At 42.7% G+C, this 26,021-nt stretch overlaps 1 protein-coding gene across 22 annotated transcripts in view; it reads left to right on the top strand.

Moving 5' to 3' along the window:
• The window catches only part of LOC115195527 (LIM zinc-binding domain-containing Nebulette), a 107,453-nt gene extending 82,689 nt beyond the window's left edge, over positions 1-24,764 (top strand). For 12 of the 22 annotated variants that reach the window (XM_029755443.1, XM_029755458.1, XM_029755446.1 and 9 more), the window contains 37 exons: positions 16-126; positions 261-371; positions 800-904; positions 1,153-1,263; positions 1,368-1,478; positions 1,787-1,894; positions 2,247-2,357; positions 2,515-2,625; positions 2,819-2,929; positions 3,354-3,464; positions 3,594-3,704; positions 3,820-3,930; positions 5,861-5,968; positions 6,233-6,343; positions 6,428-6,538; positions 7,835-7,945; positions 8,624-8,725; positions 10,956-11,054; positions 11,888-12,001; positions 14,590-14,694; positions 14,823-14,927; positions 15,248-15,355; positions 15,471-15,581; positions 15,801-15,914; positions 16,115-16,225; positions 17,840-17,944; positions 18,052-18,150; positions 18,255-18,359; positions 18,917-19,009; positions 19,601-19,690; positions 20,070-20,174; positions 20,664-20,841; positions 21,109-21,150; positions 21,286-21,378; positions 21,584-21,733; positions 22,410-22,531; positions 22,779-24,764. In XM_029755443.1, the coding sequence (XP_029611303.1) occupies positions 16-126; positions 261-371; positions 800-904; positions 1,153-1,263; positions 1,368-1,478; positions 1,787-1,894; positions 2,247-2,357; positions 2,515-2,625; positions 2,819-2,929; positions 3,354-3,464; positions 3,594-3,704; positions 3,820-3,930; positions 5,861-5,968; positions 6,233-6,343; positions 6,428-6,538; positions 7,835-7,945; positions 8,624-8,725; positions 10,956-11,054; positions 11,888-12,001; positions 14,590-14,694; positions 14,823-14,927; positions 15,248-15,355; positions 15,471-15,581; positions 15,801-15,914; positions 16,115-16,225; positions 17,840-17,944; positions 18,052-18,150; positions 18,255-18,359; positions 18,917-19,009; positions 19,601-19,690; positions 20,070-20,174; positions 20,664-20,841; positions 21,109-21,150; positions 21,286-21,378; positions 21,584-21,733; positions 22,410-22,531; positions 22,779-22,955 (4,092 nt within the window). In that variant the 3' untranslated portion in view covers positions 22,956-24,764. Of the gene's footprint in view, positions 1-15; positions 127-260; positions 372-799; positions 905-1,152; positions 1,264-1,367; positions 1,479-1,786; positions 1,895-2,246; positions 2,358-2,514; positions 2,626-2,750; positions 2,781-2,818; positions 2,930-3,353; positions 3,465-3,593; positions 3,705-3,819; positions 3,931-5,860; positions 5,969-6,232; positions 6,344-6,427; positions 6,539-7,834; positions 7,946-8,623; positions 8,726-10,955; positions 11,055-11,887; positions 12,002-14,589; positions 14,695-14,822; positions 14,928-15,247; positions 15,356-15,470; positions 15,582-15,800; positions 15,915-16,114; positions 16,226-17,839; positions 17,945-18,051; positions 18,151-18,254; positions 18,360-18,916; positions 19,010-19,600; positions 19,691-20,069; positions 20,175-20,335; positions 20,842-20,990; positions 21,020-21,108; positions 21,151-21,285; positions 21,379-21,583; positions 21,734-22,409; positions 22,532-22,778 lie in introns of those variants that run through there. The other 10 variants (XM_029755445.1, XM_029755449.1, XM_029755462.1 and 7 more) reach the window with 10 other exon arrangements.
• The last annotated feature ends 1,257 nt before the right edge of the window (positions 24,765-26,021 follow it).

The following is a 26,021-nucleotide window of genomic DNA, read 5'->3' as shown; positions in this document are numbered from 1 at the left end:
TTCTTTTTTTTACAGAATAACTATAAAGAGGGAGGCAAAAAGGACATGTCAACTTCCTTGTATTCTCAACTTCCTGACACAACAGAGATCCAGTTTGCCCGAGAGCTTACAGAGCTCCAAAGTGAGGTAGCTAGCTAGAACACTTGAAATCATCTTACTGTGATTCTGTCTACTAGGCTTATTTGCACCAATGCAATCCATGTCATCATTTGGTTACATCATCTAAAGGAACAAGTGTAATGTTTTTTTATGTCCATCAGAACAAGTATAAAGAAGATGGGAAAAGGAGTCTTTCGACAAGCGTTTATTCTCAACTAGCAGAGACCAAGGAGACGCAGTTTTTGAAAGCCGTTTCCCAACTCCAGAGTGAGGTAAGACTTTAGATAACAGACTTTGGTGACACTACTTGAACCCTTCATCATGGGCGAAACAACAGTGTCATGTTTTATGTAGCCCAACAGATTATTAATACATTCGTGACAGCTGGTGTCGGCTTATGACAACTGACTTTACACTGTTATTACACCAACGATGTGTATACCAGCTAAATGGTGTAGTAAACGAATGTATTGTGTAATGACAGTGTAAAGTTTGTTTTAATAAACTGAAATCAACTGTCATGATTGTTTAAGACATCTGTTATGTCATGATTATGACAATTTTATGTAGACCATGACGGATGGTCTACATAAAATGTAACCGACTTTTTCAAGATTTTGAGTGGGAAACTTTTAGGGAGCACGTAAAAATGTAGTAGACCTTGGAAACTAAACAAAAAAAACATAACTTTGTGTTTTAGAAAAAGTATAGAGAGGCAGTAAAGAAGCAAGTATCTCTCTATGCCACCTTACCGGAGACTTTGGAGACCCAGCACGCCAAAGAGGCTTCTCTGCTACAGAGTGAGGTAGATTAACAGTGTACTTTTACACATCTACCGTCACATATACACTTATATACAGTATACTTTAATATGTAGTGTACAAATATGTTTAAGGTATAGTTTAGTACACTGATACAGTATTCCATACATTAAGACGTTATGCCTCATATAGATATATTCAGCTATTCAGATCCTCTAGTATCCCTCAGAATAAATATGTTTTCTGATCGTAATCATCATGATCACCATAGACGTTGTTTTTCCTTCTCTAGCTGAAATACAAGCAAGGTGGCAAAAAGGATGCCTCCAGTTCTCTGTACTGCCTGCTTCCAGAAACGACAGAGACCCAACTAGCCAAAGAGCACCGTGATATTTATAGTGAGGTAAGGCATCATGAAAAACTTATGCCAACAGGCCTTTTGCAAAAACATCCATTTAAAAGACACATTACCTGGATCCACAGAAATCAAAGAGATGTGCTTTTCAGGTGAAATACAAAGAGGATGGTAAACAGAAGCGTTCCAACAGCCTGTATTCCTCGCTGCCAGAAACAGCGGACACACAATTTGCCAAGCAGCAATCAGAATTCCGAAGTGAGGTAAAGTTTTTTTAGTTTTTTTTGCTCAGATTACTTTACTGTTTCACTTTGATCAGTCAATGTAGAATATCTATCTATACCTGTTCCACATGTGTTGTAAAATATTCCTTCTAATGTCTAGCTGAAACACTCACAAAGAAAAGATATGTGTGTGCATGTAGTTCTTCATTTTGATCATGTTACTATAGGAATCATTTGTTTGTGTCTCTTTGCATTCACTCATTACCAACTGAAACAGTTTAATCTTGATTTTCAATCCTGACAAAAATACTTTATTCATTTTTGTCAACACTTTCTGTACCTTTCAGAAAAATTACAAAAGTGACACCCAGGAACTGTCCAATTGCTTGTACGCACTACTGCCTGAAACCATGGGGACTAAGTTCGCTAAAGAAATGTCTCAAGAGATGTCTCAGGTGGGGCTCACAGTGTTGTTCTACTAACTGTGTGATGACAAACCAGCAGCTTCCATCACACTCCTGCATGGTATCACAGCAGATGCGTCCTCTATCTCCTCTCTTAAATAGACGTAGACAACCTGCCTTATTGATAAGCATGTCTCTCTACGCTCTCTTCTTAAGTGGTGAAAGAGACGGTGATAAGATACAGTGACAATGTTTATTGCGGGAAGCGCATTCAGCAAGTCGTTGAAAAGAGGAACATTTTATTCAGCACATTATAATTCATAAGTTGTATGTCAATGTTGAAATAAGAATTTACTCGTTACCTATTATGTGAGATAATTTCATGTCGTATTTTGTCTTCTAGTCTAAATACAAGGAGGCAGGGAAGAAAGAGGCCTCCACTTCTCTCTACTCCACCTTAGCAGAGACTTTGGAGACCCAGCACGCCAAAGAGGCTTCTCTGTTACAGAGTGAGGTAAAGGTCTATGTGCCTCATACTATATTCCACCAATTCTAAGATACACATAAAGGCGGTGTTTTTAACCGTACTTACTCATTTTGAAATAAATGCTGTGCTAAGGGAAAATATCATCCTAGGGCTTAATGAGGGTTCCAATTTGTTGTCTTTCCAGAACAAGTACAAGGAGAATGTGAAACTGACCCAGTCCAGTAGTCTGTACTCTCAGCTCCCCCAGACTACAGAGACCCAGTTTGCTGCCAAAGTCTCTGACCTACAGAGCGAGGTAAAGAACAAACAGCCAAAGCTTCGGCTTAACACTAGTGACAGTGAAAGTTTTTATTATTGATTATATTATTGATTATTTCTAAGTCACCCCCAATAACACCTGACTAACAACACTCTCTACAGATCCCCAGTGTCTAAATCCAAAAGTCAAACTGAGTCCAATTCTGTGTTTCTTCCCATTGGTGTCCTAGAACAAGTACAAAGAGGAAGGTAAGAAGAGTATCTCTACCTGTATTTACTCTCAACTACCAGAGACCAAACTTACCCAGTTTGTGAAGGCTGTGACCGAACTTCAGAGTGAGGTTAGACTTGGACGCACTTGATTATTTTGCCACTTCCTTTCTATTTAGTTGCTGTCTCAAGTACACTGAACAATAATAATTACAGACAAAAGTTATGTTCAGGCAAGTTCCAATGATTACACTGTATGGCAGTATTTACCAACTCCAGTCCTCCAGTAACCCCAACAGTACACATGTTTTTGTTGTAGCCCAGGACAAGCACACCTGATTCAACTTGTCAACTAATCATCAAGCCTTCAATTAGTTGAATCAGGTGAGTTTGTCCTGGGCTATAATAGAAATGTGTGCTGTTGGGGTACTGGAGGACCGGAGTTGGAAAACACAGCTGATAAATAGATATGGTAGATATCATCTATATTTGATAACAGTTAGTGTGCTGACAAGGAAATTCAGAAATGACATGATTGTTTTCATTGCGTCGCAGACTAAATATAAGGAAGCAGGGCAGAAAGAGGCCTCCAGATGTCTCTACGCCCTGTTACCAGAGACTATGGAGACCCAGCACGCTAAAGAGGCTTCTCTGTTACAGAGTGAGGTAGACAAGTCAACAATGTTATCAGTCTCAGGTGTCCTCCGTTGTACAAAATTAGCATTCCCAATAAAACAGCATTTCTTAATCATTTTTCATTGAAATTGAAGCATACACACACCTCTTCTTCTCCAGAATAAGTACAAAGAAGGCGGTAAAAAGGAGAGTTTGACCTGCTTGTACTCTCAGCTTCCAGAAACCACTGAGATTCAGTTTGCTAAAACAGTGACAGAACTGCAGAGTGAGGTGGGTGGATGGATGGATGGATGTTACTGTAATACAACAGGCTATGATAATGGACTGATACAAGATCAAAATGGCAGTTTTGTTCTGACCTGCTTAGTCTTGTTGTGTCTTTCAGAATAAATACAAACAGAAAGGGAAACAGGAGATATCCAGCAGCATTTTCTCCCAGCTGCCGCGGACAAAGGAGATAGAGTTTTCCAAACAGATTTCAGAAATGCAGAGCGAGGTAAACTAGGCACACACGAGTGTCAGTATGTCTTGACTTTAAGTGTATGCAGTATACGTTTCGTACGTGCATTTAAAAATCAAATGTACTCTATATTTCTATTTGTGTGAAAATAAATACATGGTATATTTTACAAAACATTTTATGAAGAAAATATATGCTGTGTAATATATGCATTTTCAGATCATATGTACTGTAGATTTTAATGTATGTGTTCTTTAAAAAGATATACAGTTGAAGTGGGAAGTTTACATACACTTAGCTTGGAGTCATTAAAACCACTCCACAAATTTCTTGTTAACAAACTATAGTTTTGGCAAGTCGGTTAGGACATCTACTTTGTGCATGACACAAGTAATTTTTCCAACAATTGTTTACAGACAGATTATTTCACTTATAATTCACTGTATCACAATTCCAGTGGGTCAGAAGTTTACATACACTAAGTTGACTGTGCCTTTAAACTGCTTGGAAAATTCCAGAAAATGATGTCATGGCTTTAGAAGCTTCTGATAGGCTAATTGACATAATTTGATTCAATTGGAGGTGTACCTGTGGATGTATTTCAAGGCCTACCTTCAAACTCAGTGCCTTTTTGCTTGACATCATGGTTAAATCAAAAGAAATCAGCCAAGACCTCAGAAAAAACATTGTAGACCACAAGTCTGGTTCATCCTTGGGAGCAATTTCCAAATGCCTGAAGGTACCACGTTCATCTGTACAAAAAATAGTACGCAAGTATAAACACCATGGGACCACGCAGTCGTCATACCGCTCAGGAAGGAGACGCGTTCTGTCTCCTAGAGATGAACATACTTTTGTGTGAATAGTGCAAGTCAATCCCAGAACAACAGCAAAGGACCTTGTGAAGATGCTGGAGGAAACAGGTACAAAAGTATCTATATCCACAGTAAAACGAGTCCTATATCGACATAACCTGAAAGGCCGCTCAGCAAAGAAGAAGCCACTGCTTCAAAACCACCATAAAAAAGCCTAAAAGACTACGGTTTGCAACTGCACATGGGAACAAAGATCGTATTTTTTGGAGAAATGTCCTCTGGTCTGATGAAACAAAAATAGAACTGTTTGGCCATAATGACCATCGTTATGTTTGGAGGAAAAAGGGGGAGGCTTGCAAGCCGAAGAACACCATCCCAACTGTGAAGCACAGGGGTGGCAATATCATGTTGTGGGGGTGCTTTGCTGCAGGAGGGACTGGTGCACTTCACAAAATAGATATAATCATGAGGGAGGAAAGTTATGTGGATATATTGAAACAACATCTCAAGACATCAGTCAGGAAGTTAAAGCTTGGTCGCAAATGGGTCTTCCAAATGGACAATGACCCCAAGCATATTTCCAAAGTTGTGGTAAAATGGCTTAAGGACAACAATGTCAAGGTATTGGAGTGGCCATCACAAAGCCCTGACCTCAACCCCATAGAAAATTTGTGGGCAGAACTGAAAAAGTGTGTGCGAGCAAGGAGGCCTACAAACCTGACTCAGTTACACCAGCTCTGTCAGGAGTAATGGGCCAAAATTCATCCAACTTATTGTGGGTAGCTTGTGGAAGGCTACCTGAAATGTTTGACCCAAGTTAAACAATTTAAAGGCAATGCTACCAAATAGTAATTGAGTGTATGTAAACTTCTGACCCACTGGGAATGTGATGAAAGAAATAAAATATAAAAATAAATAATTCTCTCTGCTATTATTCTGACATTTCTCATTCTTAAAATAAAGTGGTGATCCTAACTGACCTAAGACAGGGAATTTTTACTCTGATTAAATGTCAGGAATTGTGAAAAACTGAGTTTAAATGTATTTGGCTAAGGTGTAAGTAAACTTCCGACTTCAACTGTACATAGAATGGTATATATTTTTCAAACATTCTCGTTGGGTTTTTGGGGGGTATCCATTTTGATTTTCAGCAAAATTACAAAAGTGACACCCAGGAACATTCCAATTGCTTGTACGCACTACTGCCTGAAACCATGGAGACTAAGTTCGCTAAAGAAATGTCTCAAGAGATGTCTCAGGTGGGGCTCACAGTGTTGTTCTACTAACTGTGTGATGACAAATCAGCAGCTTCCATCACACTCCTGCAGAATGGCTCTATGTTAGTCATAGACTTACCATATCAACTACTGCAGCCAGCATCAAATAGCTAAAATATTCCAGTTGTTGCTTCTATGCTCTTGAGTTTTCTCTCAAGCTGATTGATTCTAGATGGGTTCTTGGTGGAGTTCAGAGGAAGGATCATCAGAGCCACGAAGAGTTCACAATGTTGTTGTTGTTTTCAGAGGAAATACAAAGAAGCTGGGAAAAAGGAGATGGGCAACTCTCTGTACTCCCTCATGCCCCAGACCAGTGAGATTCAGCATGCCAAAGAGCTCTCCCAGCTCTACAGCCAGGTATATTGTGTGGGTGGGTGGGTGCGTTGTTTATAATAAATATTGTCAAACAGTATGTGCAACGAGGTTCCCTTCTTGTTTCAGAAAAGCTACAAAGAAGAGGGTAGGAAGGACACGGGCCACAGTCTGTACTCACAGATGCCCCAGACCATTGAGACTGCATTTGCTAAAGAGGTGGCAAAGCACCAGAGTGATGTAAGCATGCCAGTATCTGGTCCACAGCTGTAGTCCATGTTTCTGTCTGGTTTATTTGTGTCCAGCTTGATGCTATGATATACCTGAATATCATCAAGTCTGAGACACCTGCTAAAGGAGGATAGCATAACTATGTGCTGGATCAGTGCTCATACAGAAGTCCAGGTGGAATGCCCTGAAATTTGAGTGGAACACACTGCCCAACCAATCCCTTACCCCTAATACTCTTCAGTGCCAATGGATTAGACAGGGGAGTGGGTATCAAGGTGCCCAACCAGGCGTGAGGCTGAGGGGAACAGCTGTGATGTCTACTGTTCTGCAGGCAGACCCACTGGCCCAGACCCAGACACACACCCTCTGTCTGTCTCAGTCCACTCTCTGTCGGGCTCAGTCTGTCTCTGTCTCTCTCTCTCGCTCTATCTCTGTCTCTGTCTTTCTCAGTCCACTCTCTGTCAGTCTCTGTCTCTGTCTGTCTCTGTCTCTCTCTGATTGGCTCAGTCTGTCTCAGTCTCTGTCTGGCTCTGTCTCTCTCTGATTGGCTCAGTCTGTCTCAGTCTCAGTCTCTGTCTGTCTCTGTCTGTCTCTGTCTGGCTCTGTCTGGCTCAGTCTGGTCTCTGTCTCTCTCTCATTGGCTCAGTCTGTCTCAGTCTCTGTTTGTCTCTATCTCTGTCTGGCTCAGTCTGGTCTCTGTCTCTCTGTCTCTCTCTCATTGGCTCAGTCTTTCTCTGTCTCTGTCTCTGTCTCAGTCCACTCTCTGTCTCTGTCTCAGTCCACTCTCTGTCTCTGTCTGTCTCTGTCTATCTCTGTCTGGCTCAGTCTCTCTCTGTCTCTGTCTGTCTCAGTCTCTCTCTGTCCCAGTCTCTGTCTGGCTCAGTCCGCTCTCTGTCTCTGTCTCTCAGTCCGCTCTCTGTCTGTATCTCTCTCCCTAACACCGATCAGAGGTTTGAGGTGATCAACCTATGCTTAGTGTATTATTCAAATTTGTATTTCTACACAACCCACTTGATCTATTCTTCCATCACTCCATTTCCCAAAGAGCTATAACACTGGCGGCCATCACCTCTCAGTGCCCTGTGACTGGTTCATACCAGAGGTATCATACCTGGATAACGAGCAGTTATTCATTAGCTGCATATTGTTAACGTTCACCCTCCTGCTAAATGATTCACGCTCAGATGGGAATCTCGTGTACTGTGTGTGGGTGGGTGATGTATCCTTTCCAGGGTCTCGTGTAGTCAGCACGTTGAATATGTAATGGTTTTCTTGCCCTTCTCTCTGGTCTGTCGTCCTCTCCAGAAACTGTACAAGGAGAAGTACAACGCGGAGAAAGGCCAGTCCAGTTACACCACCATGGAGACCTTACCAGAGGTCTCCCACGCTATGGAAGTCAACAAACAGCAGAGCGAAGTAATTACCCACAATGCATTTCCCCTGATACAAACTGTTTTATGTTTATAATGCAGAAATAGTGAATAAGAGAGACAGGACAGTAAGGAGGTGGGTTGTTAGAAGGGAGTTGGCCAGATTCGAACCTGGCTTACATATACTCTAAGGCAGCAGCGGTAACTGTTAAACCGCTGTAGGTCACACAAGCTACAATCATGGGAAATGTTCTGGTTTAGGCTAGCTAGTTGTTGTCACTTGTGCTGTATAAAATACATTTGTCTGAAGTTTTAGTCAACATGGATATGAATCCATGGAAGAATTAAGTGCACACAAATGCACATTTTATCCACATTCTGCATGCTTGGTTGAGGTCAGGGATTTTTGTGTGCCAATATCCCATAATGGATTCTGAGGGCCCTCTGGCCACATTGCTCATTTGAGAGTTGTCAGTATGCATCAACATCACCCAGGGAAAAGTGGGCCAAAGGATCCGACTGATCGTTCCCATTGATCGTTCTAATGTCTATCACTATGCTTAATCTCTCTGTTACAGAAATATCAGCCAGTGAGGAGACATTGCATTTTGACACAATGTTACAGTACACAAATTATGATGATTGAATGAATGCCCCTGAAATGCAAAAAATGAATCGCTCTGCAAATAATCCTAACACTTCCTTCCCGCCTCCCTGCCTTCAGGTAAACTACAGGACAGGGAAACAGGAACACCACAATTTCACCACGTTGGCGGACAGACCTGATATCCTGAACGCCAAACAGGCCACTGAACTGGCCAGCGATGTGAGTTCATGTCAAATCAAACTGTTTCTGAAGTGCATTTACAGTAAAGACAATATAATATATACAGTTGAAGTGGGAAGTTTACATACACTTAGGTTGTAATCATTAAAACTTGGTTTTCAACCACTCCACACATTTCTTTTTAACAAACTATAGTTTTGGCATAACAGTTAGGACGTCTACTTTGTGCATGACACAAGTAATTTTTCCAACAACTGTTTACAGACAGATTATTTCACTTATAATTCACTGTATCACAATTCCAGTGGGTCAGAAGTTTACATACACTAAGTTGACTGTGCCTTTAAACAGCTTGTAAAATTCCAGAAAATGCTGTCATGGCTTTAGAAGCTTCTGATAAGCTAATTGACATAATTTGAGTCAATTGGAGGTGTACCTGTGGATGTATTTCAAGGCCTACCTTCAAACTCAGTGCCTCTTTGCTTGACATCATGGGAAAATCAAAAGAAATCAGCCAAGACCTCAGAAAGTAATTGTAGACCTCCACAAGTCTGGTTCATCCTTGGGAGCAATTTCCAAATGCCTGAAGGTACCACGTTCATCTGTACAAACAATAGTACGCAAGTATAAACACCATGGGACCACTCAGCCGTCATACCACTCAGGAAGGAGATGCGTTCTGTCTCCTAGAGATGAACGTAATTTGTGCAAAAAGTGTAAATCAATCCCAGAACAACAGCAAAGGACCTTGTGAAGATGCTGGAGGAAACAGGTACAAAGGTATCTATATCCACAGTAAAACGAGTCCTATATTGACATAACCTTGAAAGGCCGCTCACCAAGGAAGAAGCCACTGCTCCAAAAGTGCCATATAAAAGGCAGACTACGGTTTGCAACTACACAAGGACGAAGATTGTACATTTTGTAGAAATGTCCTCTGGTCTGATGAAACAAAAATAGAATTGTTTGGCCATAATGACCATTGTTATGTTTGGAGGAAAAGGGGGAGACTTGCAAGCCGAAGAACACCATCCTAACCGTGAAGCACGGAGGTGGCAATATCATGTTGTGGGAGTGCTTTGCTGTAGGAGGGACTGGTGCACTTCACAAAATAGATGGCATCATGAGGGAGGAAAATTATGTGGATATATTGAAGCAACATCTCAAGACATCAGTCAGGAAGTTAAAGCCTGGTCGCAAATGGGTCTTCCAAATGGACACTGACCCCAAGCATACTTCCAAATTTGTGGAAAAATGGCTTAAGGACAACAAAGTCAAGGTTTTGGAGTGTCCATCATAAAGTGCTAACGTCAATCCTATAGAAAAGTTGTGGGCAGAACTGAAAAAGCGTGTGCGAGCAAAGTGGCCTACAAACCTGACTCAGTTACACCAGCTCTGTCAGGAGTAATGGGCCAAAATTCACCCAACTTATTGTGGGAAGCTTAATCTTCTGACCCACTGGGAATGTGATGAAAGAAATAAAAGCTGAAATAGATCATTCTCTCGACTATTATTCTGACATTTCACATTCTTAAAATAAAGTGGTGATCCTAACTGACCTAAGACAGGGCATTTTTACTCTGATTAAATGTCAGGAATTGTGAAAAACTGAGTTTAAATGTATTTGGCTAAGGTGTATGTAAACTTCTGACTTCAACTGTATATATATTCTATTGTTTAGTCTTTCGTTTTTTTTATGAAAAGGTGTTGGACATGGTGTTGATTTACCTCACTCTAGTCCCAAGACTAGACGAGGGTCACGCTCTAAATTAACTTTAGATTCAGAACTAGATAGATGTTAACAATTCATGTCTAAGCAAAGTCCGACTACATAATGGTGATAAAAGGACCTTACATCATGTGTTCTGTCATAAACTTTATTGCCACCCTTTATATAGCATATGATAACTGCTTGTGAATAATGTCTGAAACATTTTTATAGGTCTTATAAAGGGTTTATGAAGGCTTCATTAAGCCTTCAAAGTGGCAGTTCGTTTACAGTGGGATACACAACTTTGCTTGTGCAGTGTAGGTGTGGCAGTGTGTGTGGGTAGTAGCACTCATCAAATATTCAGCACCTCCAATGCTCTACCACCACATCAACAGTCCCAGTCCTGGTCCCTAGCTGAGATCTCATACACACAGTCTGCGTCATTTAGGGAGAAGCCCATGTACATAACACGGAGACAATACATACTGAATAGCAAAGTTAGCCTTTTCATAGTGTGTCTTTGCTTGCCCTTGTTTCTCTGGTTCCTCTGGTTCACAGGTGTCCTATAGGAGTAAAACTAAGCATGAAATCTACAATGATGTCCTGGGAAGATCTGATATCGAGCATGCCAAAGTGGCCTCCAAACTCGCTAGCCTGGTAAGATAATCGAGATGCATGGTTTTGTTGCAATACACTTAAACCATCTCCTTTCATTGTATCCTTTCCTTAGCTCCTTCCCTTCATGGTTGGAGACAAACTCATTCTCCAGTCAATGGTACAATACCTGGTTATAAAATGTAAAACAGTAGTAGACACACACACACACACATATATACATGGATATGCATATATGTGTGTATATATATGTGTGTGTGTGTGTGTGTATATATATATATATATATATATATATATTCCACTTTGTCCTTTGTGTGTGCCTATATATATATATATATATATATGTGTGTGTGTGTGTGTGTGTCTACTACTGTTTTACATTTTATAACCAGGTATTGTACCATTGACTGGAGAATGAGTTTGTCTCCAACCATGAAGGGAAGGAGCTAAGGAAAGGATACAATGAAAGGAGATGGTTTAAGTGTATTGCGACAAAACCATGCATCTCGATACTGTTCTGACAGACCCTTCTGCCACTGTTAATGAGACAAGGGAAGGAGACAATTTTGTTGAGACGGGGCCTGTAGTGTTTAGTGTTCTGTCCTTCGGCCACTGTTTAATGAAAGGACATTCATGCCTTGCCTGGTCCCAGACCTGCTGGGTCCCCTGGTTTAGCACCACAGACGTGCTTTGTCATGACTGCTGGACGGAGAGCTGAAGGGGGAGGAGGGGGTGGATTGCTGAGGGGGAGAAAGATGGGTGGATAAGGGGGTAATGGTGTGTGTGCCTCATCATTTCTGCTGTCGCTGTGTGTACTCACATATCTCAATCTCTGTCTCACTCTCTCACATACACACACTCATAACACACATCAGGTGCACTACAAGGAGAAGTTTGAGAGGGAGTTCAAGGGTCAGAGGCCCCAGTACAACCCCAGCAACTGTGTGTCCTTCAAACACACACAGGCTGCCCACGCCCTCACCAGCCAGGTTGGTCTCCAACGTGCCCTGTCCGTCCCCACACATACCCCAGTCACGTGGTGCACTTACAGTTAAAGTCGGAAGTTTACATACACCTTGGCCAAATACATTTAAACTCAGTTTCACAATTCCTGACATTTAATCCGAGTAAGAATTCCTGGTCTTAGGTCAGTTAGGATCACCACTTTATTGTGAGAATGTGAAATGACAGAATAATAGTAGAGAGAATGATTTATTTCAGATTTTATTTCTTTCATCACATTCCCAGTGGGTCAGAAGTTTACATACACTCAATTAGTATTTAGTAGCATTGCCTTTAAATTGTTTAACTTGGGTCAAGCGTTTTGGGTAGCCTTCCACAAGCTTCCCACAATAAGTTGGATGAATTTTGGCCCATTTCTCCTGACATAGCTGGTGTAACTGAGTCAAGTTTGTAGGCCTCCTTGCTCACACACACTTTTTCAGTTCTGCCCACAAATGTTCTATAAGCTTGAGGTCAGGGCTTTGTGATGGCCACTCCAATACCTTGACTTTGTTGTCCTCAAGCCGTTTTGCCACAACTTTGGAAGTATGCTTGGGGTCATTGTCCATTTGGAAGACCCATTTGCGACCAAGCTTTAACTTCCTGACTGATGTCTTGAGATGTTGCTTCAATATATCCACATAATTTTCCTCCCTCATGATGCCATCTATTTTGTGAAGTACACCAGTCCCTCCTGCAGCAAAGCACCCCCACAACATGATGCTGCCGCCCCCGTGCTTCATGGTTGGGATGGTGTTCTTCGGCTTGCAGGCCTCCCCCCTTTTCCTCCAAACATAACAATGGTCATTATGGCCAAACAGTTCTATTTTTGTTTCATCAGACCAGAGGACAGTTCTCCAAAAAGTACGATCTTTGTCCCCATGTGCAGTTGCAAACCGTAGTCTGGCTTTTTTATGGCGGTTTTGTAGCAGTGGCTTCTTCCTTGCTGAGCGGCCTTTCAGGTTATGTCGATATAGGACTCGTTTTACTGTGGCTATAGATACGTTTGTACTTGTATCCTCCAGCATCTTCACAGGGTCCTTTGCTGTTGTTCTGGGATTGATTTGCACTTTTTGCACCAAAGTATATTCATCTCTAGGAGACAGAACGCGTCTCCTTCCTGAGCGGTATGACGGTTGAGTGGTCCCATGATGTTTATACTTGCGTGCTATTGTTTGCACAGATGAACATGGTACCTTCAGGCATTTGGAAATTGCTCCCAAGGATGAACCAGACTTGTGGAGGTCTACAATTATTTTTCTGAGGTCTTGGCTGATTTCTTTTGATTTTCCAATGTTGTCAAGCAAAGAGGCACTGAGTTTGAAGGTAGGCCTTGAAATACATCCACAGGTACACCTCCAATTGACTCAAATTGTGTCAATTAGCCTATCAGAAGCTTCTAAAGCCATGACACCATTTTCTGGAATTTTCCAAGCTGTTTAAAGGCACAGTCAACTTAGTGTATGTAAACTTCTGACCCACTGGAATTGTGATACAGTGAATAATAAGTGAAATAATCTGTCTGTAAACAATCGTTGGAAAAATTACTTGTGTCATGCACGAAGTAGATGTCCTAACCAACTTGCCAAAACTATAGTTTGTTAACAAGAAATTTGTGGAGTGGTTGAAAAACGAGTTTTAATGACTCCAACCTAAGTGTATGTAAACTTCCCACTATTGCACCGGCCCAAACTGTACAGTGCTGTCTCTGATTTTCTTCCCACATTGTCTTTTCCAACACAGTTCCGGCCATTATGGTGGATGTGTAACCTGGGGAATGTTCAGCAGGATGCAACTTTCAGATAGAAATAAGCTATGTAGAACAGTCATGTTTTTCTACATGCCTCTCTGACATGTAGAATAAGGAATCACGCCGGCTCTATTTGTAGCATTTCTATCTGCAACGTTCAACAACGTTTGGCTACTGAATGTGGCAGCTCAGCTGTGCTCGGCTCGGTAGTGGGGTATTATAGTACACTCCTCAAATATCCCTTCAGAAACAACCTGTAAATTGAACCTCAATGGGACACCCCCCTCAGCTCCTCTCCCGTCTCCTGGGTTTGTTCCATTGAGGTTCCTATGTTTTATTGCTTTCAACGTGCACTTAGCTAAAATTCAGGCTGCTGTGTTAGCAGTTTCCATGGGAACCTTTTAAAGGCAAATGGAGGGTTTGGTTGAAACTAAAGAGAGTGGGGCCCTTTGGATGAGAAGCTGTAGCCTGTGCTGTGAGGATGAAAGTTCCCATGTCAGACGTCTTAGGATTTGAGAACAGATTTCCTGTGTATTTACCAGGGTTGGTGTTAATGTCATCTCAGTTCAGTCAATTCACGAGGTGAATTGACATTGAAAGCGTCCTCAGTAAAAACAATGGGCCATTTTTGTTGACTTGAATTAAAACAGGAATTGACCCCAAGCCAGTTGTACCACTCCCGTGGGGATGAGTGAGGTGAATCCTCTGTTGTTTACCTCACAGAATCCTCACATTGCTTCCTTGTCCATGCCTTGCACCCCCCGCATGTGAAGGACAACACTAATTTAAGAAAGGTTTCTATCTGTGTTTGTTTGTTTTCTACAGGTGAAGTATAAGACCAACCAGAACCAGGTGATGGAGGGATCCATGGACCTGTCCAACCTACTACAGCTGAAACACGCTCTACACGCCAGCAAGCTGCAGAGCAACGTAATGTTTCCCTCTCCCTGATACAGATCAGAACGTCTAGTAACCCTCCTAGAGAGCCGTGCACTGTGCACTGTGCAGGCTTTTGATCCAGCCCTGCTCTAACAAACACCTGTCCTCTGTCTATTCAGGTAGAGTACAAGAAGAAGTACGAGCAGTCTAAGGGACACTACCATATAGCACTGGACACAGCAGAACAGCTCCACCACAGGGAGAATGCGGTACTGCACAGCCAGGTGGGAATAGTAAGAGACTCCTCAAGCTGTGGTCTATACTACCATGGGGTTTACTGAAACAATGTTTCAACGCTGAGGGTCAAAACATCTAAATGAGCCTTAGGTGGAACGGCGTGGATCTCCAGTATGACCTCCCGGATGTTTTTTTAAAAGATAACTGGGCTGTGTGGCTCTGTTGGATAAGCGTGGCGTTAGCAGCAAGGTTGTAGGTTCACCTCCTGCAGTGATATATATTATACTGTATATTATTACTCCCACACACGTTATTGATCGTCGATGTTTCTGCCTCTTGTGGTTTAATGGATGTGCTTCCCTAACAGGTGAAATACAAGGAAGAGTATGAGAGAAACAAAGGCAAGTCCCAGATGGAGTTTGTGGACACACAGTCTTACAGAGTGTCCAAGGAGGCTCAGAAAATGCAAAGTGAGGTGGGTGACACACCTGCCTTTACTGTAATGATGTAACATGCTGAAGTGTGTGTGCGTGCGTGTGTGGTAATGACAGAAGGGTGATGGCGTGCCTTTTCCTTCCCACTGACATCAGAGAGAGTACAGGAAGGAATATGATGACCACATCCGGGGCAAGGCCCTAGTGGACGTTGACCTGACCCCTGGATACCTGACTGCCCGCCACGCCAGCAACGTCCTGAGTGAGGTCTGTGCCAACATAGCCCTCTATGATATGTTAAAGGGATAGTTCATCTCAAAATCAAATGTCTCTCTACTTCGAATGTGGTCTTAAGTCTATGGTCTGAGTCCATTTTGCCATCTGCTGATATGCACCATCTACACATACATTGTTAGAATTGAAAAACATTTGCTTGATTGAGAATGTCCATTCTAGTAATGATATTTCTATGGCTGGTGCCTACAGAAGGAGTACAGGAGGGAAGGACTGGAGGTGAAGGGGAGGGGGCTCTCAGGGCTGGGATTGGAGGATACACCAGACCTCATACGGGCTAAAAACGCCAGCCACATCCTCAATGAGGTACAGTTTTGCTTCTATACTCATCTTTCACTTTCACAGTTTCTTTACTTCTTGGAATTTACACACACACACACACACACACACACACACACACACACACACACACACACACACACACACACACACACCTTTGTGATGCACAATATCACACCATCATTACATTATGTGAGAATTAAGCAGTGTTGAATCTGTCCCTTTAGAAAGAGTACCGCAAGGACCTGGAGAATGACATCATGGGTAAAGGCATGGAGATCAGTGGTGACGTGTTGGAGATGCAGAGGGCCAAGAAAGCCACAGAGTTAACCAGCCAGGTAGGGCCCAACCCCTACCACTAGTTAACCAGCCAGGTAGGGCCCAACCCTTACCACTAGTTAACTAGCCAGGTAGGGCCCAACCCCTACCACTAGTTAACCAGCCAGGTAGGGCCCAACCCTTACCACTAGTTAACCAGCCAGGTAGGGCCCAACCCTTACCACTAGTTAACTAGCCAGGTAGGGCCCAACCCTTACCACTAGTTAACTAGCCAGGTAGGGCCCAACCCTTACCACTAGTTAACCAGCCAGGTAGGGCCCAACCCTTACCACTAGTTAACCAGCCAGGTAGGGCCCAACCCCTACCACTAGTTAACCAGCCAGGTAGGGCCCAACCCTTACCACTAGTTAACCAGCCAGGTAGGGCCCAACCCTTACCACTAGTTAACTAGCCAGGTAGGGCCCAACCCTTACCACTAGTTAACCAGCCAGGTAGGGCCCAACCCATACCACTAGTTAACCAGCCAGGTAAGGCCCAACCCATACCACTAGTTAACCAGCCAGGTAGGGCCCAACACTTACCACTAGTTAACCAGCCAGGTAGGGCCCAACCCTTACCACTAGTTAACTAGCCAGGTAGGGCCCAACCCTTACCACTAGTTAACCAGCCAGGTAGGGCCCAACCCATACCACTAGTTAACCAGCCAGGTAGGGCCCAACCCATACCACTAGTTAACCAGCCAGGTAGGGCCCAACCATACCACTAGTTAACCAGCCAGGTAGGGCCCAACCCATACCACTAGTTAGGCCCAGCTCCAATTCTCTACTTAGCCCCTACAACTTTGTCCAAGTAGAGCCATCATCGTATTGCTTACAACTATCCAAAGCCTTTGGTATATGTAGACCCTAGGAGGCTGGTGGGGTGAGTTATAGGAGGATGGGTTCATTGTAATGGCTGGAATGTTATAAATGGAATGGCATCAAACGCATCAAACACATGAAAACCACTCGTTTGACCCCCATTCCATTCCTTCCTTTCCAGCCATTACAATGAGCTTCTCCTCCTATAACTGCTCCACCAGCCTCTTCTGAACTAGACAGGAGCCCCCAAAGGGTTAGAGGCGGAAATGGAACCAGTCACATTTGTCATATTTTAAATTCTCAATATTTCAAATGTGACGCAGCAGTAAAGTATCACATCTGCTTTGTGGCAATTTTTTCCATCTGAGAACACCTGCTCTCTTTTACAGACCTGCCCACAGTAATACTAATCAGCTTCACAGTCATTATAATCAGGTAAAATAACAGGCAGCAGATGGACCCGTCCAGCCTCAGGGCTCCATTACATAACCGCAACTCACACAGACAACGTATGGTCCTCCCTCATCACTTATAGATGGCCCAAGCATCGCCGGTCTGCATCGCTGTCTTATGAAACCACCTCATAAAACATTAATTTTAGAGACTATATTGTGTCTATTTTGTTTCACTCTAAAACAAAACCTTCATTTGAGACCTTGATCGTGTTCATTGGGGCACAGAGTAGCAAAATGTTATGCAACAGGAAACGAAAACCAGTGTTTCTGTCATGATGCTTTTAATATCCTGTTGTTGCTAAGCTAACCTAAGTCTGTTAGTGTACTGTAAGTGTTAGTCTGTGTTTGACTTTTTCAGGCCTCCTACAAGCAGACAGCCCAGCTGAGGGAGAGCTCGTACGGTACGGTGACGGACACACCAGAACTACTGCACGCCGCCTACATGAAAGATGTCTACAGTCAGGTAGGGCTACCTCTCAGTACTGCATGCCACCATGAGTAGCCCTTTATGTTACACTAATGAATGGGATATGTGCTTTAATGGAGTGTCAATCTCTCGGCTCTATGCAGAAGAAGTACAAGGATGAAGCAGAGAAGCTGAAGGGTTCGTATGGGTTCGACACCCCCGAGATGGAGAGAGTGAAGAACAACCAGAGAAACATCAGCTCAGTGAGGGACACAGTACACACACACACACACACACACACACACACACTTTTATAACATGCAGTATTATCTGTCCACACAGTTGCCCTTTTGCTCTAAACCTCCAGTGTCGGTACGCTTGGGACTCAAAGCTGCACAGAAGCCTGATGTCTTCTGTCACTGACACGCCAGAAATCCTCCTCGCAAGAGAGAACACAAAGAAAATCAGTGATGTAAGATGTAATCCTTTGTTCTACACAACCATGTACTGTGCATATAGTCCTTGGACCTTATGAACTACAGTATGTTGCTGTAAGTTAGACTGTACCTAGATCTGTACCTAGATCTGTACCTAGATCTGAACCTAGATCTGAACCTAGATCTGTACCTAGATCTGTACCTAGATCTGTACCTAGATCTGAACCTAGATCTGAACCTAGATCTGTACCTAGATCTGTACCTAGATCTGTACCTAGATCTGTACCTAGATCTGTACCTAGATCTGAACCTAGATCTGAACCTAGATCTGAACCTAGATCTGTACCTAGATCTGTACCTAGATCTGTACCTAGATCTGTACCTAGATCTGAACCTAGATCTGTACCTAGATCTGTATCTAGATCTGAACCTAGATCTGTACCTAGATCTATTATGTACTTGGCTTTCTTATTTTAACAAGGTCTTCAATATTATGATGAGTGTTGATGGGAATTATTTTTATGACATTTGTACGGTGAGCAAGTTAACAGTGCCGCTGTAAGATTGTGTGACGGCTCTGTCCCATGACCAGGTGAAATACAGAGAGGGGGTGGGGAGCGGGACGGCAGTCATGGAAACCCTTGACACGGAGAGGGTCCGCAGGAACCAGGAGAACATCAGCTCGGTGAGAACCTTGTCTGACCTTTGACCTCACAGGAAGGGCTTGTTTTGAAATCTGGTTTCATCTGGTTTTGTTTGGGTTTTCTACAGCTTCATTGCTGCAAACTAAAAATGACAAACGGCAGACACACTGAACAACCATTTGGTTACTGATACAATGCCTACCATTGAATTTGCTCCTGGCATTACATTTAAACTCCTCAAAAGCCCTTGGTTTGTTATTGAACATTATTTTGGTCTGAAACTCTGTCCTGTCCCGGCTGACACAGACAGCCTTTCACACTGGCCCTGGTCTAAGTCATTACAAACATTAGTGGACCTTGCTGAACAATCCCCCATTGAGGGAGCAGAGCAGACGGGAGGGACACAGGGTCCCAGCCAGGCAGCCCAGGACCTCTGGAGCCATGGCAACTGAACCGGGACACTGTTTTCACCCAGCTGCCAATCACTAATGATACCCAGGAGGCAAAATCTGGCATGGGACGTCATAATAATGTAATATTCTGGTTGCAAACTGGTTTTCTGGTTGTGGAGACAGATAAACTCTGACTTGTGAATGTTGTTTTAATGTTGTGTGAATGTCGTGTGACCACAGGTGAAGTATAAAAAGCAGCTGCAGGCCACCAGTGTGGGAGTCACCCCAGAGTTGGAGAGAGTCCGTCAGAACCAGGAGAACATCAGCTCGGCAAGTCACATAGGATGCACCTGAAATGACAACCTATCAGGGGAGGATGGCTTATAATAATGACTGAAACGGAGCAAATGGAATGACGACAAACATTTCCACAAATTCCACTCCAGTCATTACCACAGATTCTGGTCAGATGAGCTTTCATATCAGGGGCATCAAACTCATTTTGGCCCGTGGGCCGCATCAGGTCTTCACCGAGGTCCGTGGGGGCCACACTTAAAATCGTTCAGTAACCTCCTGTGCAACATGTATGTGGGCTCTGACTGCAAGCAGTGCCCTATGTCGTGGAAATGGCACTACATTAGAGATTGAACCAAACCCAGGTGGGAGTGTGCTGGTGAGGATGACCATGCTTATCTTTTGTGTGTTCCAGGTGCAGTACCAGCGTGGGATGAAAGAGATGAAGGGCCGGTCCTGCAACGAGTTGGACACGCCCGAACTGAGGCGTGTCAGGAAGTCCCAGAACGATATCTCCATGGTAGAGCTCAGGTTACCATGGCGGTTGCGCAGACCATGGAGCGAGTTAACACGTGTCAAGCACACGGCGGGTGGGACGGCTGCACTTTTAACCCACAGAGCTAAAGAGTTAACAGCATGGCTGTTACCATTCATGAGGGAGCCCTAATGAGCGTGTGTTTGTGAGCGTGTCTGTGAGTGTGTGTTTTACTAATAAAAATGTTTTTACATGGTTACTTGTGTGTAGTTTTTTTGCATACTGACCAAAATGCACCCTTTTCTGTCTGACCAAAATGCACACTGGTTGTTTGTGTGTGTTTGTGTGTGTGTGTGTGTGTGTGGGCATCGGCACATGTGTTTTTGTGCGTTTGACAGACGATTTGCCTGGTGTGACACGATTTCACAAATGTGTCAATGTACATCAATAATGTTCCTCTTATTAAGCTGCCACATAAAACTCTGACTTGTTATCGTGAAGCTGAAAATGTGCCACCCATATTTGCTTTGACAGGCGAAATACCACGAGGACTTTGAGCGGACTAGGGGCCGAGGCTGCACCCCAGTGATGGAGGACCAAAGCATGGAGCGAATGCACCACCGGAACAAGCTGATGATGAGCGAGGCAGCCTACAAGGGAGTGCACCCACAGGTGGTGGAGATGGACAGGAGACCCGGCGGCATCATCGTAGGTGAGCAGCACACAAAATGGCAGGCACCACACGTCCTCAAAAAGGATTTGACCTTAAAGTCAGGGAAATTAATTAATCTAATCTTTGAAGAGTGAGGGGAATTTGTGATGTCCTTTGAACAACGTTTTTCAATTACATTTGCTGTCTAGTGTCTAGCAATTAGGGGTTGTTTAGTGTCAGTGACAACAAGGATCCAAGCCCAGATGTGTCCACGTTACATTTGTGGAAACAGAAAAGATCCATTGTGACAAGTTTCTCACTCTGCAGACGGAAGCTCCACATTGGACTCTACTCACCTGGCCCGAAACTGTATGTGTTTACTCTCTGTAATCTACATGACTTAAGCTGTGGATTTCTGTTTTCCGTTCCTTTGTATTCCTGTTTTCTTCCGGTCTTTTCTCTGTAAGTCTAAATTACCTTTACCTGACCTTTCCCCTGTCAAAGACCTTAAGGTGTGGCGGACAGACCCAGGCTCCATCTTTGACTTTGACCCTGTGGAGGATAACATTCAGTCTAAAAGTCTTCACAGACTGTCTGGTACTACAAAACCCGACAACATGCTTTCATCTCCCTCCACACTTTCCTGTATCCTCCTCCTGCTCCACTCATCTCTTCTACATTCTACATTCATTTCCTCCTCCTTACGTTCTCTGTTTATTTTCTTTCCATTGCCTCGCTCTGTTATTTTCCTCACTGTTGTTTTTCCTACTGTCTCTGTCGCCCTCTTGTGGCTGTGCATCAGAGCGTGCGAGCCGCCTCACCCGGCAGCAGTCTCAGCAGTCGGTGCACTCGCAGGCCCAGTCAGTGAGTTCACTGGCCTCTGCCTCTGATCTGTGGGACAAAAGCCTGTCTGTCTGCAGCAGCAGCTCCGCACTGCAGTCCCAGGACAGAGGTAGTCAGAGCTCAGTCAGAAAAATGTAAACATATAGACACTTAGAAATTAGGTTTTTGAAATATTAGGTCATACAGATGCTTGAACTTGTGAGTCAACACACCAATAACAAGCACGTGCGTACACACACACACACATACACACATATACACACACATATACACACACACACACACACATACGGTGGAAGAAGTAGACATCATTCATTCACCCATTGACTATCAGTGTGACTCCTGATTCCCCTCTTACCTAACTCCTCTCCCAGCACATGTCTGACCAACAGAATGCCTCCCTCGCCCTTCTCTATACAACCTGACCAACAGCCCACTGACATGAGGTACACAGGAGTCCCTAATCCAATGCTTGAAAGCCTCCTAGGGATTTGACGATGGTTGGGATGTTTAACTGTTTTAATTCTAACTCTCTCACAGTTCTCTTCCCTGCCCACAGACATACTTAACAGTCAGTAACTATTTGATTGATTTCCAGGTCAACTGGGGATGGCATGGATCCATTTAGATTTCTTTGTGATGTTCTAACAATCACCTAGTATGCGCAGTGCGACTCAAAGGAGATGGTATTCCTGCTCAAAAAAACTGTTTTGAGTACTAAATGAAAGGTCTCAAAATGTTGTTATCAATGTCTATGTGTCTACCTGTATGTCTTTGACTACAAGCTCCTGTGCTACCTGGGGCATACCATCAGAGTGCTCAGCAGCAGCAGCATGGGTATGGCTACATGCACCAGACCAGCATGTCCTCTGTGAGGTCTGTGCAGTCCCCCCCATCTGTCACCATGGTGAGTTCCAATGCAAGCAGTCTATTATTGTTGTTTTTAAAAATTCCTACAAGATCTTATTTGTATGCCATGGTCAATTCAATTAGGAAATTATTCTAAATATGTCAGTCAAATATTTGTTAACAAAAACAAACAAAAAACATATTCACACAGTCCACTACTTGTGTGCCGTGATATTTATGTTGTACTATTAACGTTGTAGACACAAACCCACATGATTAACAATCTTCCCACTCCTCCCGTTCAGAGAGTGTACCGGGCGCTGTACGACTACGCAGCGCAGGACCACGACGAGGTGTCCTTCCGAGACGGTGACGTCATCGTCAACGCTCAGCCCATCGACGAGGGCTGGATGTACGGCACCGTGCAGAGGACCGGCAAATCAGGCATGCTCCCCGCCAACTATGTGGAGTGCTTCAACTAAGGGATGCATCTCAATAGTCTTCAAGTGGTTTTCTTTCCTCTCCCCTTGTCTCCTCTCCTCCATCTGCACTGATTGAATAGGTGGAAGGGATAAGGTGGATTGGATGCCTACTAGGAAATTGACTTTCACCAGTCCAGTTCTTTTCATGTCAGTACAGATGAAGGAGAGGAGATGAGGAAAGGAGGCTACTCTAGATTATTGAGATGGACCCAAGGGCTAGCCTTACCATGGTGTAGGCAGAGTCCATTCCGCAAGTGTCTGTTTTAAGTTTGGTCCTGGAGAGCTGCATCAGTAAGATACATTAATTGAATGGAGTTGTTCGATTTGCCTTGTCTAGACTACAGGCACAAACTATCATAGCCACAGTATCCGCTGAAAATTATGTTTAAAGTAATCATGTAATACGTTTTGCTTTTGGTTTCATTTAAGGCATTGGTGGCTTGCCCCACGTGATCAGAGTTCATTAAAATTGTTTATATAATTCAATCAGAGAATTGCAACCCTCAAATAGACAACATTAGCAGACAAAAATACATATTCAATGGAATGCAGTCGAAAACATAATGTTTCACACAATAGAAAGCACATTTGAATTTGTTAGGCAGTGCAGTTTCTTTTCGTTTCACACAGTAAACAGTGTTGTGTTGACTTCATGATTCCAAAAGTGCAGTTTTGCAGCACAAGAACAATAATGTTTTCGACTTATCCTGGAAAAGTGCTTAGCGGGTTTGCTTGAATAGAGCCCAACATAGTCCTCCAGGACCAGAATGGGGCCTTCTTCATATACTCCTTTGTATTTCATTTCTATTATTATGTTTCGCATTTAGACATCCACACTAACTGTGTTTTATGTATACAGGAGGGAAAGGGAGAGGGAGTTGAGGAGAAATGTATGTTTCAATAAAGTCCTGACAGTGATTGCCAGAAAGTTAGCTGTTTAGCTTTTGTTATCTCGTTAACACGTCGCTTCGTACTGTTTCTGTCTGATGACATAAGGGTTTGGTTTAAACCAGCTCCACAAATAAATATAGTTGATGCAATCTATAGTCAACGAGTCACACAATCTCACCGGTTTCTGTGAGTTTAGTGGATTATTTACATCTCATATACCAGTTAAGCCGCACACAGGCTTTGATTAGATTATGTCCACATAATTTAGAGCTAACTGGCAACATGGTTGTCATATTTTGCTATGTGCACAGTTTCAAGTAACACCCAAGAATGGTGTATGAAGTTGGATTGCAAATCTTGATATTTCTGAACTGTTGTGAACAGTATTGTGATGTATAAGCTTCTATAAAGTATCAGATTATCCTATTTTACTCTTCAGGATTGCAGACACTAATGACAGTACATGTATTGGTGCATGTTATAAATGGTTTATACTGTAATATCTTGAGGGGTGCAAAGATTATTGAATACTAGGCCTACTGTGGCCATTCAATGACATAGTTTCTGGATACATGGTAGCTGGGGATCTCTAACATGTTATTGTAGATTACATGTTATTATGGAATGTGGTAGCTAATAAACAGAAATGGCTAACTTATAAAATGGTAATATTTATTGGCCTTGAAGAGAAAATAATGGGACAGCAAGAAACATCATAGATTTTTTTTTGTCCAGTGGTTTATTGCTTCGAGTAGTTTCGTTTTGAAATGTCTCTATAAAAGAAAATGTTTTACTCAGTTTGTACACCATCACTGAGTTTTAGTGAGATGCCACTTTTTCCTGAGTTAACCATTTGTTTTATTTTTTTGTCATTAACTGCAGTGTCATGTGTGAAAAATAAAAACGCTTTGTCAACAATGATTTTGTATTTGGTTAATTCAAACACCCTTTGAAAGGTGTTACAAAGGATTATACATGGTCAGTGCATAAATGTACAATATTACTGTATTGACAAGACCACCATTTGTCTAAGGTTATTGAGCTTGTATGTTGGTAATAGCATGACTTATTAAAAAGCTTATTATATTCGCTAGTAAGGCTACACACCCTTTGCACTTCATATTTTGCTGCCTTAAAATTAAATCTATAAAGGGAAAACATTTGATTTTCTTTCCTACCGATCTACACAACCAACTACACATTTTTAAAGTGAAAGAACAATTATAACATTTTCCAAATGAATGTCTTGATTGCGTATGTCTTCACAACCCAGAGTTGGAAGCACCTTTGGCAGTCATTAGTTGTGAATAATTTTGAATAAGATTCTATGAACTTTGCACAACTCTTAGGGCAACATACACTGAGTATACAAAACATTAGCAACATGACATAGACTGACCAGGTGAATCCAGGTGAAAGCTATGATTCCTTATTGATGTCACTTGTTAAAACTTCTTAAGGCTGGGGGCTAGGATATGCATATGCATGGTAGTACTGGATAGAAAACACTCTAAAGTTTCTAAAACTGTTAAAATAGTGTCTGTGAGTATAACAGAACTGATTTGGCAGGCGAAACCCCGAGCACAATCCATCGAGGGAAACATTTTTTTGAGGTCATTGTGTTTTCCAATGCTTTTCTATGGGAAACCTGATATTTTTAGGGCCCAGGTTGCAGTTCCTATGGCTTCCACTAGATGTCAACAGTCTTTAGAAATTGTTCGATGTTTCTTTTTTGAAAAATGAATTAGTAGTCCTATTCTTTGTAAGTGTCACTCAGGTGGACTCTAGTCTTTTGGTGCGCATGAACGACTGCGCGCTCCGTGTTGTTTTTCTCAGGTATTGGAAACAGTTTATTCCATCTTAAATTTGATCGATTATTTACATTTTAGGGTACCTGAGGTTGGATTAGAAACGTTGTTTGAAATGTTTGGACCAGGTTTACAGGTAACTTATTAGATACATTGTAGTCATGTTGGGCGAGTTGGAACCGGTGTATTTCTGAATCAAACGCGCCAAATAAATGGACATTTTGGGGATATAAAGAAGAAATTTATCGAACAAAATTACCATTCATTGTGTCACTGAGACATTTGGGATTGCAAAAAGATAAAGATCTTCAAAGGTAAGTGATTTATTTTATTGCTATTTCTGACTTTCGTTATGCATCTGACAGCG

This window comes from Salmo trutta, chromosome 6 (assembly GCF_901001165.1).
Source record: "Salmo trutta chromosome 6, fSalTru1.1, whole genome shotgun sequence".
Taxonomy (NCBI): Eukaryota; Metazoa; Chordata; class Actinopteri; order Salmoniformes; family Salmonidae; genus Salmo; species Salmo trutta.
This window is presented reverse-complemented; position numbering and strand designations above follow the sequence as displayed.